Source organism: Pomacea canaliculata, linkage group LG12 (assembly GCF_003073045.1).
Source record: "Pomacea canaliculata isolate SZHN2017 linkage group LG12, ASM307304v1, whole genome shotgun sequence".
Classification (NCBI taxonomy): Eukaryota; Metazoa; Mollusca; class Gastropoda; order Architaenioglossa; family Ampullariidae; genus Pomacea; species Pomacea canaliculata.
In genome coordinates, this window is record NC_037601.1 from 23370740 (window position 1) to 23389070 (window position 18331).

The 18331-nt window shown below is 36.2% G+C and overlaps 1 protein-coding gene across 6 annotated transcripts in view; it reads left to right on the forward strand.

Moving 5' to 3' along the window:
* The window catches only part of LOC112576794 (early endosome antigen 1-like), a 105414-nt gene that overhangs the window by 6323 nt on the left and 80760 nt on the right, over window positions 1-18331 (forward strand). For all 6 annotated transcript variants that reach the window (XM_025259528.1, XM_025259524.1, XM_025259527.1 and 3 more), the window contains 8 exons: window positions 4368-4451; window positions 6352-6483; window positions 7962-8035; window positions 10493-10604; window positions 11876-12022; window positions 13522-13605; window positions 14328-14411; window positions 17050-17208. In XM_025259528.1, coding sequence (XP_025115313.1) covers window positions 4368-4451; window positions 6352-6483; window positions 7962-8035; window positions 10493-10604; window positions 11876-12022; window positions 13522-13605; window positions 14328-14411; window positions 17050-17208 — 876 coding nt within the window. The remainder of the gene's footprint in view (window positions 1-4367; window positions 4452-6351; window positions 6484-7961; window positions 8036-10492; window positions 10605-11875; window positions 12023-13521; window positions 13606-14327; window positions 14412-17049; window positions 17209-18331) is intronic.

The following is an 18331-nucleotide window of genomic DNA, read 5'->3' on the forward strand; positions in this document are numbered from 1 at the left end:
TTGATGAAATAAACTATTGAGGCAGCACACACACGTGCTACCACTTGTGAAAGCCTCTTGCTGCTGGCTGTGATAATACAGTGGAACCTCGGTTAACGAACTTAATCCGTTCTGGAAAGTTGTTCGTTATCCGAAATGTTCGTTATCCGAAACAATTTTTTCCATAAGAAATAAAGGAAATAGATTTAATTGGTTCCCAGCCCCTGTTGACTCGCTAATATTTGAAAGTTACAGGCTATATAGGTATTTGTTTTAATGAGAACAGTTATAATTCGATATAAATGGAGTTCAATAAACATAAAAACATTAACGAAAGCATTTAAACATCAGAAAACTTGCCGTTTTGACGGCGTGGGTGGAAGCAGGTGTGGGGAGGATGGGGTGGAATTACTGCTTGGATTCCCCCTCCATGGGCACACATGACATTATAAAATCGTGGGGTGACTTCCCTTTTCTGAAGCTTTGAGGTTAAAGGAAAAAACTTGTCTGGTGTCTGTTCCTTCTGCCTTTTTGGTAAAACTCTTCGGTAATACGACATCACACATCCGACAGACGCATGCCACCTTCATACTTTGAAATCATTTCCTTTTTCAATTCATTTGTTGCCCTCTTCCTTGTCATTATCTCACTGCTATTAATTGCTCTGAATCTTCTTTGGAGCCATGATTGAGGATTATTTTATTAAAATAAAGCACAACAATCACTAAATAAGAAGGATGCGCATAGATAAGGAACGACCAATCGTATCTGTGTCTCGAGCACGAATGATGACCTGCTGGTCGGTCACGTGTGGTTCACGTGGCTGTTCGTTATCCGAAATTTTGTTTGCTATCCGAGACAAACTTTTAACGAAATTTTTGTTCGTTAACCGAAATATTCGTTATCCGAGGCGTTCGCTAACCGAGGTTCCACTGTAATTCGGGATATTACTCAGGGACACAAATGGCTCTTGGTCGCGCCCCGGGAAAACTTCTGGTGTAGTTTATCCTAGTAAAAGGTAAGACCGAGCACAAGAACCGGTCACTGTGAGCCGCACGACAGTTGCTTGCCAGTGGTTTTTCTCGCAGTTGTATTCCCCATAACTTTCACGTTATGAGATATAAACTGGTTGTGCTCAGCGCTTTTTAATAGCTGGATTGAAAAGGACCGCCAAGAAAAATCAGAATGACAAGAAGCCATGTTTTTGTGGTACCTAATAGAATAATGTTTCCTCACCTTATTCTTCCCTTGAGCATAACGAGGAAAGAATGCATCAATGTACAGTGATAGTCTGAATATTATGAAGCCTGTAGGACAATAATTTTCATGACCTCAACTATAAATGACAAATTTTTATAAACCAGAGATATAGTAAGCAAAAACGCCCTTTTTCCCATTTCCTTTTACAAGGAATGAATAAGTTAAGTAACTAAATACTAAAAGAATGAGTAGTAATAAACATAAGGTAAGATATCAAAGGAGAGTGGAAGGTGAATTTGTACAAAAGTGGTTAAAACAGGTATTTACAGGGGTCCTAGAGTTGGAGAGTATCTTTAGAGGCCTCAGTCTAATTTTCCTGCTTGTATTTTGGTACTTGGCATCAAAAGCAGTTCAGGGAGTTGAATTGCTTAGGATGGAGAGGGAGGCTATTCCACATCACAAGGTCTATTCTAGAAATGGAAATATTAAGTTTTAGAGAAGTTCGAGTGTTATTTGAGGAAAATAGTAAAGAGAGTCTGAGAAACAGTTTACCTATTAGTGTTTTATAGATGAAGATGCATTTGTTGAATAAAGTTATTTGGCTGTATTTTCGGTTTTAGCAAAATTTCTTTAATTGCATGCCTGTGAACATTGCTAGAGGTTTCATGGAAGCTCCACTAGCGGAGTTCCAGAGGGTAGAGGCATAGTCAGTGATTGAATGGGGGTGGTATAGAAGAGTTTTCTTGTTTGATGGTCCAGGAAATGTTTAATTCTGGACAGCTAGTAGGCTTTCTTGGAGATACTTTTGCTTGTGGCGGACATGTGTTGGGACCATGATAAGTTATTGTGGATGGTAACACCCATGAGTTTTTGATACTGTACTTCCATTATTGATTGCTTGCCAATATGAATACTTGGAAATGGGGTGGCTAGATTTTGTCTTTTCTTTTTCTTTGAATTTTTAGTATTAAGTGACCTGCTAATGTGGATGACTAAACTACTTTCATGTTTGCGTTCTGGGTGCCAACGTTCTAGTGAGTAACCGGGAATAGAGATATCGTTGTTTGATACCATTTCTGTTACCCGGGCTTCAGACAGCAAAGATGTGGAAGGGGGTTCTGAAGTTGAATGTGAGTGTTTCTACCTCATGTACTTTGTTTAGGGCATTGTTAATGTTTAAGTGACGTATGCAAAGCCCATCTTTAGTAGACCACTTTTTGTGAGGTCCATTAAGTGACATTTTAAACAGTGGTAAGTTTTAGAGCCCCAGTTTTCAAACTTTTCCAGTTGAGTACAACTTTTGAAAGTTTTAATTGACCAAGTACCACCTCCCATTTCTACTTCCCTATGAATATACATACTTGTCTAGGTCTTAATCATGGTGTTTGCATACCGCCTGCCATACCTTCGCATACTAGTAGTGGTACCACAGTTTGAAAACCATGGTTTTAGAGGAACAGAGATATATGTATGTCTAATTACATAAGATCTACGCATTTTTGGAGGAGCAACTTCATTTATTCTTATTTTTACGTATAATCATTTTTTCATTTTCAGATTTATGTATTTTGCTCCAGGATATTTTTGTTTTCATTTTCGTGTTATCTTTTATATGATGTTACTGGTGGCACTAATTTTTTTAAAATCTGCTACACAGTTCAAAATTCAGAAAAGAATTTAACATAATTACTGAGGGTATCCTACAAGTGAGAGCAAGGAGAAAGAATACACTTGTGAGAGAGATAAGTGGCTGCTTTGAGGAAAGTAATGTTTATCTCCCCTTCACTGGTGTCTTGCACTGAGTGTAGACCATTTTACAGCTTTAAAATGTTCTAATGTCTGTATGTATGTGTGTAACCTTACTTTTGTAAGAGCGTTGTATGCATGTGCAGTACTTGATCTTACAAGGGTCACTTTCTTGGAGCAAGTGCTTCTCTATTGTGATACCATTCTTGTCAATTACTGCATGAATAAGCTGCACTTAGATGAAGTGGTACCAGCAGAGTTGACTATCTTATCTGCAAGTTTGAGGGAAATCATTTCAAGGTAATGCTGGGTATTCATGCTGGTGTTTGTAATGAAAAAGAAAGTTTTTCCAGTTAGAGTTGAAAAATAAGCTTATTGGGATAGAGATCTCTTACCAATATTTGCTTTTTGCATTTTTATTTTAAGGAAGTGTGAAGATTTTAAATGGGTAGTAAATAATGTGATACTGCCTGATTGCTGAGCAACACCCTTGAAAGTTTTGGATTTTGCATTACTAAATGATAGACACTTCTTCATTTACATTATGTGGCTTTGATTAGTGCCAAATCAGTTGCTGTCAAATTAATCCTATTTCCTTTGCCGTGTGTGAGGGTGGCCAAAAAGCATCTTAAGGCACTGAAGGAGACAAACATGTGTCTGATGTCCCTCTGAAGAGATTCTGAGATCAAGCCTATACATGGTGTCTGTTAAATCCATGTTAACATTGAACACTATTACACATGAGCCTCTCATATATGGGAACATTGGGTTTAAACAAACTGCTTGTGCAGAAAGGGAAGTGTTTTCCTCTGGACTTTTAATGTTCTGACTTTCAGGAAGTTTTGTAGTTTAAAACAAAAATAGTGACTATATTTGCTTTACTCCCCTCTCTTGTAGGATTTTCATTACAAACATATGTTCATGATATATGGATATCACCAGAACTACCAAAGAATAATAATCTATGAGCTGTTATAAACATAGTAATTAAAATTTATCTTTAATTCCGCTTTTGTTCAAATTCCTATTATATTTAGGTAAGAATACTTGAACAGCTCCAGGCCCACAAACTGTATTTACCAAACTTGCTTACTATTCTTCAGATGAGAAAATCAAAACACTAGATAGTCAAGAAGGCCAAAGAAATGAGACAAGACAGGACACTGATCCTCTCCCCTCCCCCGAAAAATTTATGGCATGTAATTTCTGACAGATTATTGGTCTGAATTTAAGGAGAATGTAAGTAGTTTCCTCAGTTTTGTGGGATTCAGTTATTGTGATTTTAAACAAAAATTCTGTTGGTCTCTTTTATACATTTAAAAGAAATTAAAGCCCTTGTCAGCTGCAGCCTTATAACAATAGAGGTAAGTGTACATGATACTTTGTGTGGGACATTTTTTAGGTTTCTTATGTTATTTATAATATTTATTTTGATTTGGCAGGAGTATATGTCTAAGACAAGAGACCTGGAAAGAGAGTTGCGAAATTTGACTCTTGAGAAGACTCGAGCTGAAGCTCTGCTGGAGGTAAGAAGAATCTGTATGCTGACATCAGGATATTTTGTTCTCCATCTTCTTCAGATCATTTCCTTGTTCTACATATTTATCCTCAAATAGACTAGCCAGGGTACGTGGCTTTGCCCAGGTCACTCTCTGCCACTAACTTCTCCAGCTGTAATTTTCTCGACTTTTGATCTATCACCTTATTTGGTTCTAGAATATTCATGTGCTGTGTCAGGGTAGTGAAAAGGTAAAACACTTGTAGACTTTGTGTTCCACAACATTTTAGGCTGACAGCTGTTCAGCAATAGTGATCTGATGTTTTGAGTGAAGGGAGAAATGAAAATGACAATGTTGCCAGCATCATTATTTCTCCTTGATCCCCCTTTCTGGTTGCTCACTTACTCTCTTCTCATTTCTCTCAAGATAGCTGACTTCCTGGCAATGTAACAACAGTTCCTCAGATTTGTGCTTGTTGGATTCCAGCTCTATAGTAGGATCTACATATTTCTCTTATTATTTATCTCATGGTGTTCCTGTCTCAAGATCAGCACTTCATTAAACATCTTTAGGTTCTGATTTCTCTGTGATTTTGACTGTCTTCGGATCTGTCACTGCCAGTGACTACCAGCTCTATTGGCTTGTTTTCAATTTTTATTTCAGTATATACAAGTCTCCATATTCACCCTATGATTTACACTGGCCTCAGTCTCTTGCTGGAGTGGCATAAGCTTGATATCACTCATCTTTTACCAGACAGTAGAAGTACCATCAGTTTCTGTGATTCTATTTTGATGTAACTGGCTGTGGGGAAAAGATGGCTGACTTCCTGGCAACCTAATGATTCCTCTAGATTTGTGCTCATTGGATCTCCATCTCTGTGGTAGGATCTGTGTATTCCTCTGGTTATTTATATCACAGTACATGTATACCTGTCTTGGGATCATTTCTGTTTTGACATAACTGGCCATTGAATGGTGTATCTGAATACATTTATTTCTTTGTTAGTGACTGATAAACTTTGTAGTGGTTAACAAACTAAATCGTTGGTCCTTCACAGCCTTTGTGAAAGATTTCTGGTGTGTGACCCACTGCTGATGAAAGAATTTCAGAAATTTGATCGTGAGAATTGTCTATGAGAATAGTTCATGCTAAAAGACCTTGGCCTTTCACAATTTCTGGGCATACTAAGCTAACCTTTTGAACAACTTCACTAGGTGTAATAATCATCCTGCATGATGAACACTTCCTAAATCCGTATCCCCTTATATTCCATCTCCTATTGTAGGGCATTTATAATAGGTGTGGCTTGTATCATCTTTACTGCCTAATTGACTGATGGCAACAGCCACACTGGAGATTGGCAATTATGGGACCTACTACTAGGTTTTGTGTCTCCCATAATACTCTCTACATTAATGAAGATGGCTATGCTGAAAAACTTATCCACAGCAATAACCCTATCCTAAAAACATTTTAAACTGTTCAGCGCTAGAGGGATAGATGTAAAAAATCATATTTTGCTTATTCGATTATCCTCATTAGTAAAGATCTGTCGATCAGTATGATGTTACCCATATTTTTTCTGCATAGTATTGTTTCATCTGGAGCATAAATGTGTGCAGATGCATGTACTCATGCATACACACATTTTGTTATTATAAGTACACACATAAAATATTTTCAATAATAATTTCAGGGTTTCTTGTGAAATTTATTTTATGCTTTACAGGCAAACAAAAAAATTACTACCTCACATTACCTTATGATAAATTACACACATAAAAATATGTTCAAAGATAATTTCAGTATTTCTTTAAGAAAAGGCAAATGAAAGCAGTAATATTAAGATAATGATATTGCCTTAAACTTAGTTTACTAAAACTGACTTGCAAAGTACTAAATCCTTCTTGTGTAATATGAACAGGACTTGCAGTCTCGACTGACACGACAGGAAGAATTATCTTCCCACTTACGTGATGAAAATGCCAACCTCAACCATGATATCGACCAGCTTATAACTGTCATCAGCACTGCACGTTCTACTGGTCGCTGGGAGGTTTGTTACATGGCATTCAGATGCTCATTGCGAACATACACTTTTTATCATTTCGCACAGTTTAAGTTGTTGATTCGTTATTAAAGAAACACTCTAATCAACTAGCAAGTTGTGCTTGACTGTATTTAAACTATTTGTATACATGCATGAGTAAAACTCAAGTGGAGAGCATGCTCAATATATGCATTATACATGGTGTATTATCCTGTTGCACCCGCTGTGAAATTGAGCCAGAAGTCTAAATCATTAAAGAGTAGTGTATGGTATCATGGTAAACTGGGCTTAAATAGTAGAAAACAACATGTTGAATCATTTAGAGAATCAGTCCAACAATCTCTGTGTGTGAAAAACAGAAGAATGCCATAGCAAGACTAAATGAACCACCTTCTGTATCACTTGTGATGTCAGATTCTACTGAACGAAGATGTTTTTTTTTGGTACAAATTCAGAAACAAAGCCAATGGACAGCACTTACCTTACTTTCCCCAAGGTGGGATGCTGTCTGTTTACATCCTTCCTGTGAACCATCCCTTTCCGCAGATTGCATGCTCTCCATGCTTCTCGTATATAAATTGGGATCAGACTGGCTTGTCATAAAAACTGCTAACAGTACCTTAGCATTGTTCAAAACTTTTCTTGCCAAATGGGTCTGTCTGTGTCATGAAGTAGGATTGGTTCATTTTTTTCATACAAGAGTGTGTAAAATGCCAACCTTTATGAAGCATCCTGGAATGTAATTTTTACAATTTATTTGCCTATAAAGTTGGCAGAAATCATCAAAAGAGCTGATTAAATTCCTTGAAAATTTCATAACCCTTCCACAAAAAGCATCCATGTTTAATATTAAAAAATGATGAGAAATAATTCAGTTAAAATGTGTTCAAAATCAGTCTAAAACTATTTTTGTGAAGTCACTTTCTAGCTTACAAAGAGCATTCACATTCTTCAGTCTTCATTTAGCTTGCCTGCATGGTGCCCACATTAAATTTCATTGAAACCTTAATCTTTCCAAAGTTCATAAAAATGAATGTTTATTACCTCAGGAAACAATGCTTGGTCATTCAAAAGAAAATAGTAGTGTGACCAGAAGTGAATTTTTGAGGTTTACAAATGAACAGATTTAAACCATTCATCATTTTTCTACTTTTGAAAATCAGCTGTTGCCTGTGAAAATTCCTGGTTTGTGATTTCAGGCCCCTTGTTTAAATAAAAAAGTAGTTTTGACAATATCAAACTGGCTATTTTGGTGTCAGAGATGAAGACCACCCAAGACACCTGAACTGCCACGCACCAACTCCCCTATTCCCACCCTGAAAAAAAAATTCTGGTGAAAGCAGCCATTAAAGAAGACCCATGAATGACAAGGTTGCCCATGATCTTATGATCAAAAGAACATGTTTTTTTTTTAAAGATCTTGCACACATTGCCAAACAGTATGTTTTATAATGCATCATTTAAAATTTTATGTGTGTATGCAGATTGACAGAGTTCGTTTTCGAGAGCTCACAGCTGACCAAGTGTTTGGCTCAGTGCATGAGACTTATGCAAAGCTGTAAGTACCATACAGGCATGCGTATCATATGTCACCTATGCTAAGTGAATAGCAACCCATTTCTTAATGCAGGTGGGTTAATAGGTATACATATTGAAACACATTGTACTTTGTGCCACCAATATTTTCATCTGTCAACCTACAGTAAAGACAATCATTATAGGCACACTGTTTTAAACCATATTTAAGTCATAGGACTTTGCAAGAAATTTAGTTTTTGGGGTTTTTCCCATACTAAATTCCTGTCATTAAAGCAGGTTACGATGCAGAAATTTAAAAATAATATATACAAACATAAAGAGCCAAACAATGAAATATTTGATTGGAATATACATTAGAATTCAAATATTACTTACTATTATGTAACAGGAAAGATGGGGGTTGCTTGCCTAGTCTCCCCACAATAATAAATACAGTTAACTCTATTGTGGGTTTCATATGAGTTTACTCTCAGCCCAGAGACTGGGCAAGCAACCCCCATCTCTCCACAACAATAAACACAGTCAACGCTATCGTAGGTTTCATGTGCTTTTACTCTCAGACCAGTTAATGGTTCCAGCGAAGCATAAGCAAGAGAAATCCTTAAACTGCTCGTAACCAGGCCACGGGAAAAGGGGAGGGATGGTTGCTGGAACTTTGGATGGGGATAGGATAAGTAGTGTAGCTTTAAGAAGGCAGGCAAGCTGCCAAGTAAAACTGAATAAAATCTACAAATTCCATCTTTGTTGTGTTCTTGTGCGACTAGCCCACCCTTATGTAGCCATCAAAGACAGACATGTTGGTTACATCATTTTTTGCATTTGATATACAAATCCATGTCAAACTGGGTAACTGGGAATCATCTCAAATCTGGCACTTAACCAACTTTCTCATTGCCTTCTTTGAAATATACCAAAATCCCTGATTGGTTGACTATTTTCATAGTATCATATTACTTACTATTATAACTTATATTGTCCATTTTGGCTGTTGTAAATCCATGTCAAATTGAATATAACTGGCAACCATCTCAATCATGGCTTTTGGCCAAATGACTTATTGCCTACTTCAGATATAACGAAACACATAATTGACTATTTTAGCTCCTTATGGGAAGTAATTCACAGTAAAGCAATTCCTGAAGAGGCCAATAGTTTTTTCCCTTATACATTCATTTATTTGTGCACAATGTGATGTGTTTTGTGACACTATCCGGTTTGTATTACAGTGTCTAAAAACCCACTGTAGCTGTGAACACATTCACTGTGACAAAAGCAAATTATATAGAAAAAGTTAATGCAATAAAGACTCCTTATGAAGATCTTCCTGGTTGTGACCAGATAGTAAAAAACCAAAACCAAAAAGTTTTTTACAAACATATTTCGCTGCATAAACATCATCTCTATTATACTACATCCCCTAGCCTGACTTACAACCAACAGTTTTAGCTCTATTACAACCTTTTCTGCAAAAGTTGCCTGTTAAAAACAGTTAAGTACACTTAAAATAGACTGCTTCTGGATGAACAAATTACCAAAGCCCCCCAGAAATTACTTTCAGATAAGATGATTAATGGTCAACACAAAAAAGTCTTTTGCATATTTTACAAAGGTGAAAACTGCTAACTCCCATTATATATGCTTTTTTTCTGTTAATAAAGAAACTTAACTCGGTCTAAATTGTGGTTTTTCCTTACTGTCATTTAGTTACTCATTTCCTAATGCTCAAAAGTTTCTGTCTTACCTATGCATGTACAGGTGTTAGAAGTCATGGTTTATAAAATGAAAGCTGACTAGTTTATTCCTTATCAAGACCCCTTTTAGTTCAATCTGATTTTGGTAGCTTTTACAAATTTCTAATAGGGAGGTTTTACTATACTGTATAATATGATGGACAATAAACAATTATGAAATGGAAGCATCTGCTTTGTATAAAGAGCTTTCATAAATTTGCATTTTTAGTGCAGATTTCTTTCAGAATTTTTTATGTAAAGTCAAATTTGCGTAATGTGAATTTATTTCAAATGAGAACCATGAGTTGTAAAGCAACTACCTCAGTCTTAATTGTTAATTATTCACATATCAAGATCTCAAAAACATCAAGTTGACTTATTGTTTGATTGATTGACATTTTAAAAGATATCTATTCCTGATCTGTTAGTGCTACAGTGTGAAAGGACGACAAAAGCATAACCAGCAAGATTGTTTTATCAGAATTCATGTTCTTTTCATACTCATTGCTCTAAATAGCAAAGCGTTGGTCTAGACTCCAACATTAACTGAGATAGACAGCATCTTATTCACTGATAGGCTAAAATGAATGCAGTTAAAAATTTGAGTACATGAAGAGTACTTGTCCAGATGGGAAAATGCATTATCAATTTAAATGGGAAACTACAAGATATTTTGCATGTGTATGTATTCTGGAAAAAAATCTTTTTTTATTCATTTATTTACATTTATTCACCCACATATCTAGGCGCCCAGCTAATGAGGGAACAGATATTCAAGAGCATCGTCTCCTGCTACGTCAACGTGATGACAGAACTGAAACTTTGCAGGAAGAACTTAAACTTCCAAACGGGGACCAGGTTAGAAGTCTTTTTTTTTTCTCTTCCTTTTATTGGCAGAACAGTCACATGCTTTTAAATTAGGAAAAATAAATTGAGTAGACTGAATCTAGTCTGCATAGTAAGCATGAAGTACTATTTGAACAGGCTCCTGAACGTGGAATTGACAAGGCTGTTGGCAAAGTTGCTGCTAGAGGAGCAAAAGCCATAAGAGGTTTTGGTATAAATTGTCTTCTTCAGCAGAGGTATTCCAGTGGTCTTATTTTCTCAGTGGTGCTTCTCAAGGGTATCATGTTTCTGCTGTCAGACCTTTTCCTTTGTCTCTGTTTTTTTTTGTAAAAACAAGAATTATGGTCATTGGTTCATGTTAGAGATGCATGTGGTACTGGCTATCATGGTGGTATCCATTGTGTTTTCAAACATGATGAGGCTACAGCTAGCCCTGGACAAGATAGTGTTCATTACCTATGTGCTACAAACTTCTTTCTCCATTCAGACTTTTTACTCTGGTGTGTGTATTTAGCTACTTCAACTGGCTACTGATCTTGTTCTTTTAGCTTCCATGGCATACCCACCCAAAATTTTAAATGACCATAAATCTAGGATGAGAGAGTAAATAGGAGACCTGCCCAGATGCCTATGGGGACAGTGAAAGAAAATATACAGAATATGCAGTGTAAAAAAAAACCCTACCCTTAATTATTATGGCCAACAGCTTCCTATTGACCACAATACTGTATACCTTGTTTCTGCTTACAGTCCTAAATGTGATCCTGATTACACAGTCTGTCAAAAACTGGTCAAGTAATGGCACAGCTGCTTTGAATGTTCAGAATAGAATATTTTCTTGCCTCTTCAGTATCTTTTAGGAGGGGGCGGCTGCCCCCCTTGCCCCTCTGGTTCTTAAGCTACTGTCAGTGAAAATGAACATTAAACAAAGACTTATATGTTCCTGCTTTGAAGCTTCTTACACTCTCTTTTGCGGTTAAAAAAAAAGTATCTGATTTGGTTCAGATATCAGGTGTAGGGCATTATCATTGTAAGGTTATTATGCTTATGTCCATAAATTAGGGGCTCATAAACCACTTGATGGACATACTGAAATAAGAAATTTGAATGAGCAAATTGTTGTTAGGGAAACTTAGAGGTAGTTATATCTGCACTAACCGTGGCTTGTGGACATTGGATTCTTCTTATTTATCAGTCAACTGTGGCATGTTTTGAGGTTTCTTTGTTGGCCTGTATATCAGAAAAAACATAGTTCTCTAAATGAAATATTTATTGTTTACCAGCTACAAATCCAAGACCGAAAGATTGCATCCCTACAGGCTCAGGTGAATGATCTACTCAAGGAAAATGCATTAAAGGAGTCTGAGAAACACAGCCATTTGCAGACAATCAAGATGCTACAGGATAAGCATCGCCTAGCAGCCTCAGATGTGAGTATATTAATGCTTTTGTCACTGTTTACAAAAACTCAACCTTTTACTTATGTGTCCGTTGGTGGTCACACCCTTTGGTTTCACCTTAACCTCTATAATCTGTGTTTATCATAAGGACATTGTCTTCATTTGAGCCCCTAGCCTTCCTAGCATCCCAGTCTTTGAGCATGCCTGGCTGCCAAGGATGCTTACCAGTTTCCCAATCAGTTGCAATCACTGGTGTTATCTGACTGTATGTCTATCCTTATGGCCTATGGTCAGTCCCTATGGCAATACCACTGGCACACTCTGGGCCATAATAAGCTACATACTATTCTTCCGTCTTTGCAACTTTCCACATGTGTGACTGCCATTCTGTGCAGCGAGAAGGGATCATTCTTAGTAAACTTAAGCTAGAACACACCTGTGCCACAGGCTTCTTGTTAAGAAGCAAACCCCCTCAGGTTTGTCTTTGGTGTCAGGGGCACTTTCCAATGATGCATTTTTTTATTATGTCCTAGACAGTTTTCCACAAATGGTTTTTCAGTTGGCTAATTGTTTTCTTTGTTTAGATCAACTCCACTAGGTGTGAAAACTGCTAATTTGTACAATCAAATTTATTCAAAGCATTTATTTTAAAAATAGCATTGCTGGTGGCCACAAAATCTCTGGACAAATATGTCCATTTAATTGTTTAATTATGTCTGTTATGCATTTATTGATTGTATTAACGTAAGGCAGCCTTGTTTTTCATAGCTCATCTAATTATCTTTAAAGACCATTTTTAATCTTGCGGCATGGTAACTGTTGCTGTGGTATTAAAAAATAATAAATACATATTTAGTTTTATGGTCATCTGTTAACTCTTTGTGCTTTGCTCCTGTTTTGAATACTTTAATGTAAACTGCTTAGTGTCACGAAGCATCATGCTGTGCATAAATAAATAAATATGTATGGCCTCTTTAGGGCTGCTATGATTCTGTGATAATTCTTTTAGGGAGTTAAAATAGTCAACCAATCAGGTATTTTGTGATATTTGAAAGTACACACTGAGTTAATTGGTCAGGAGCCATATCTGAGATGATTGCCGATTTGTTTGACATGGATTTGTTCTCCAAAAACCAAAAATCGCATACAGTAGTAATATTTGAAGTCTAATGTATATTTAATTAAGTATTTCATTGTTTGGCACTTTATGTTTGTATATATTGTGTGAAAAAATTTGTTCCATGCCATCTTTCATTTGTTCATTTGAATTTAGTACAAGAAAACAAAAACTGTATTTCTTTCAAATCTTATTGCTTAAGTGATTTTAAAAACACTGCTGTTTATAACAGTGTGTCAGTGATGGTTGTCTTTATTGTTGGTTTATAGGTGTAAATATTAGAACACATTGTACCTTGTGCTACCACTGCCTCTCTAAATATTCAGTCACTTCACTTTTCATCAGTATTAAATGAGTTAATGTTCTTTATTGACGGACAAATTAAGCTGTAATACATTTCAATGCTTTGTAGTCCAGCAGATCAGAGGATATGATCAGACAATTGAAAGCAGAGATAGTAGCAATCAGGGACCAGCACACACAGGCTGTTCATGATGTGAGTAAAATGATTCTTCTTACCATCATCTTTTTAAAAACTACAGCTACATTTCTAACTTGTCTCTTGACATTTTGGCAACCAGATAATATGTGCAAAATACTCATTAACTTCATTTTTTCATGGATTTGTGTATGTGTTGAGTGTTGGAAGCCAATAAATGTTAATAATAAAGCTGATTGCCATGTAAATACCATCTTTATCTATATGATGAATTTCAATACTAAGATCCAGTCCCAGCTGATGATAATGTAAAGAATAATTTGAACTTTGTAATGGAGAATAAAATAGAATACCTTAAACAATCTTGATCAATAGACAAAGATATAAGGGGTGTCTGGCAATGTAGTGGTTAAAACACTCACTTGTCACCACTGCAAGGAGAGGCCCTGGCTTCAGATCTCATTTCAGGACAATCTCTGTATGTGACACCTGTTTGCAGGGCCAGCTGTTAAGTTTTTCTCTGGTTTCTTCAGTTTCTTACCCCTCCCCTCATAGAGCAAAATCATCTTTAGGTGGAAGCACTTTCCCACCAAATCAACCAACCAACGAAGATTTAATGTTGTATTATTTTTTGTAGTTCTTCAGATCATAATATTATTAGATAGCTGAAAGCAGATATGGTAGCAGCACACTTGATAGAATTAGATGACATGCTGATAGTGATGAAGGAGACATGATGAGGGGACAGCCTGCACTTTAACTGTTTTCATACTTCCCAGATTTCTCATTATGAGAGGAGAATTGGTACTTTGGAATCTGAACTAAGAGAATCTAAAGAACAGCGAAGAAAAGCATTGGATGAGGTTTGTATTGTGTTTCAGTTTTTTCCCCTCCTGATTTGGATAAAGACTAGCGTAGTTGGTGTATTTATTTTTGTACTGCTTTCTGTAGAGATAATAAAGGTAAAACAGATATGAGATCCCAACAATGTTAAATAGCAAATGAAAAGGAAGAAAATCTCAGCTTTACCTCCAAAAGAGGTTTGGTAGTGGTGGAATACTTTAAGATACCTTATAAACTATCTTTCAAATATGTTAATAAAATGCAGCTTAGTGTTTGAAACAAACCAGCAAACATTTTAAGTATGATATATAAACAGCAGCTGCGTTTGGGGGTGGCAAATGGGGCAGCCACCCCAGGCCCCGCTCTCGAAGGGGCCCCGAGGTCATCTTGATGACTTATTGCTGGCTATGTTAAGTTGTGACAAAACAAATGACCTTCAGAAAACACTTCTAAGTTCTAATTAAGCAAATTATTGAACCCATGCCTTCACGTTAAACCCAACAATAATAACAAGCAGTTTATTCAGTTATCGTTGCCATATTATTTCGCTCTAAGAAAAGCTACTGTCACAAACGGTGGGAAAGGTTACGAACAATTAAAACACTAAATTCGTGCGTTATTTCGCGAAGTTGATCTAACTGTATATAAATCAGTACTTCCGGCATCATATCAATAAGGATATTGATACATGTACTCCATTACCCTGGCCCCGCGCGGATGGTCGGCCCCAGGCCCCGTGTATTCCTAACGCCGCCTCTGTATATAAAAACACTATGTAAATTATGCATGGGTTTTTGTGTTGTTATTTATGTTGCTTGGTGTATTTGTAGGAGGGTAGGAAAAGTCTGCTGTTTTCCAGTGAGATTATATCAATGTTGGAATAATTGAAATATTTCCTGTAAAAGTCCAATACTAAAGCTCTGCTGTCAAAGAAAATCAATAATTCTTCTTTTTTCAATGTCAGGTCATTAACCTTCAGTGTAGCAATGTCCTTTTTCAGTGTCAGTTAGGCCACCCTTTATTTCATACCCGCACCATAAAGTCTTCACCAGTCATTCATGTATAACAGCATTAATATCATCAATTCCATGACAGTCACATTAATGTTGAAGTCAGAGTAAACTATAGATCACTGTCAATAGGCTTCATTATAAAGATGAGGACACATGTTGACATGACAAAGAGTTTTTCATATAATATATACTCTAGATGACTAACCTTACTGACCCACACACTGAGACCTAAACACAATTTTACAAGAAAGAGTGCAGGAAGGAAAATTTTCACACATCCACACATGATCAATATCTTAAACAATATCCCCAAAGATGAAAAAAATGCTGGTTAGATAATTCCTCGTGGGAATGATTGCTGTACCTTCCCAGTAGCAAAGTCAAACCAGCTGTCAAAAAATTATAGATTCCAATGGCTTAGATTATCTGGTTTAATCAGTTAGTCATAGGAACAATATGATAGACCAGTGTGTTCACTCACTCAGCACTGTGTGACGCAGCTTTCCAATCAGTTTCCTTTCAGCATGTAGATGGTTTTCACGTGATCCTAGTGCGATTAGTGCAAAACAACTTTATGCTTTTCAAGGTTGCATCACTTTCTGTCCCAAAAGCAAAACAGTGTGCTCTCTTTCTCTCACTCTCTCGACCAAAAAAACTTAAAATAAAGCATGGTTTGGATGGAGAGGTGACCTGGAGTTGCTGACAATGGGGTTGTTTCCACACTGATATGCAAGTTTAGTGCCTATGTTTCCAGATGTAGTCTGACACAAAGAATGGCAAGAACTTGTTTCTGGCAGTCTTCGGTTGTCTTCCTTTTATTCCTCAGAAATTTCCAGCACCTGTGTATTATTCCACTGGGCATGCTGTTCCAATTTCTTTGCAAATGACTCAGTAAGCTTTTCTCTCCATGCCCATGTATTTTCAAATGTATTTCACACTCAAACTACAATGACTTCTTTTGATAAAATTAATCAAGTTCTTCTTTACTGTAAACTATAAAGATAAAATGAAAGATAATGCTTCTAAAACACAAGTTTGTAAATATCAGGTAACACCTTCAAGACAACTTTTTTCATTGTATCAAAATTTTTTATATTAAATTTTCTGAGTTGCCTCTTAGGTTAAGAAATGGTTTCATTTAAGAAGATTAAACCATAGGAGTGACCACATGAAAAAAATTCAATGAAAGAATTTTTGCATTTCAGTAAATAATAATAGAGACTACTTATAGAGTGATATCCCCTAATGGCTCACAGCACTTTACAAAAAAATAACACGCTAAGGTAATGAGAACAGCAATACAAGATTCTGCATTACCTAAACAACTAAGCACATATGATCAATCAAATACATGACGAAACAAGTGCATCTTCAGCTGCTGCATAAATCTGATCACAATGCATGTCTCAGCTCAAAAGAAGCAGAATTTTAGAAAGCAAGAACAGAGGCAAACATACACCCACAAAAAAACTTAGTTAATTCTAGTAACAATAAACATTCTTAAGTAAAGATGTCAGTTTGCTGTTTGTGCCTGGTTTGTTTTAAAATGTTTGTTAAGTTTTATTAAAGATTATAGAAAATTTTTCATTTGATTAAAGAAATGCCTTGCTAACTAATTTTGTTTTGTTCACTTTGAAATACTTAGATTGGAGCACTACAAGAGCGTGTTCGAGATAGTCAGATATCTACACATGACCACCATGAAATCCTAAAATCAGAACTGTGTCGCCGTGATGAAACAATACAGAACCTTCGTCGTGATGTTCTTAATCTACAGGAAAAACGTGATACAGTAATTGCTGAGGTAAACTCATGTGTCTGTGGACTTTTGAAAGTCCTTCCCCTGAGTCCAGTAGAGTTAATAATACCCATAATTTACAAATATTTTGAAGTGTTACATATGGTTGTCAGTGATATTCTGTAGTGGTTTAAAAATAAAAACCAATTTCACAAAAGTCGGTTCATCATTATTTCCTTCTTCTCCCCTTTGTGTAATCTTGAGCGATGTTTATCTTGACAAAATATGAAACAGATATTTTAAGTTGTATATTCTAATATGCAGGAGATAGTGTCTACATTGACACTAACCTTGACACTTGTCTTCATTAGTCTCAGCAAATATGCTAGAAAAACTGTAGTCCTTTATGCTTTTATTTTCATCCAGGTGCAACATTTTTGTTTTCCTAAGCTTTCTTGTGGATTTTGAAACTGCTTTGGTAAAGGTTTCTATACTATTGACATACTATTAGTGATTGCCATTATGCTAAGTCCAAGTATAGTCCACGTTGCTCTTTGTGTGAGTATTCCTTGTCATCAGTCTTCATCATTCCACATACTACATAAAGATAGGACACTTATGACATTTCCTTACAATTCTTGCGTTATTTTACATATCCTTGCAAAAATCTGTGATATATATTTACATTGTTCTGTTTGAGTCAAATTTGTGTTGACTTGTACCTTTTGTGGTTGCATTACTGGAAGAGGTGAGAATTTTTGCCGTTAGTGCCGTGAATAACCTGTCTCTTATAATAGACAAGTGTATTTGCTGGTCACACATCCAGAAGTTTTGTGGGTCCAGTTCTAATGTTTCCATTGATTGGTAGTTTTCAAGATCTAGTGTGTGTCTGTAGTGATCACATTATCAAACCCCGGTGCTTTATGTGTGGACTTCACTCTTATAGTCTTCTCACCTCTGTAGAATAAACCACAGAATCAGTCACTCACTAATGCTAGATTATCCACATTTTATTTGTAATTCATTTTCAGCACTTAAATAAAGCTTAAGAAAGGGAGAGATGTTTACATTTATTTCAATAAGGTGTGTTCCACATTTAGTGTTACCCCTGACAACATCCACAAACAGAAATTGCTAACATAAAACTTATTGGTAGCAATTATTTGTTAAATTTAGAAATTTATATCGA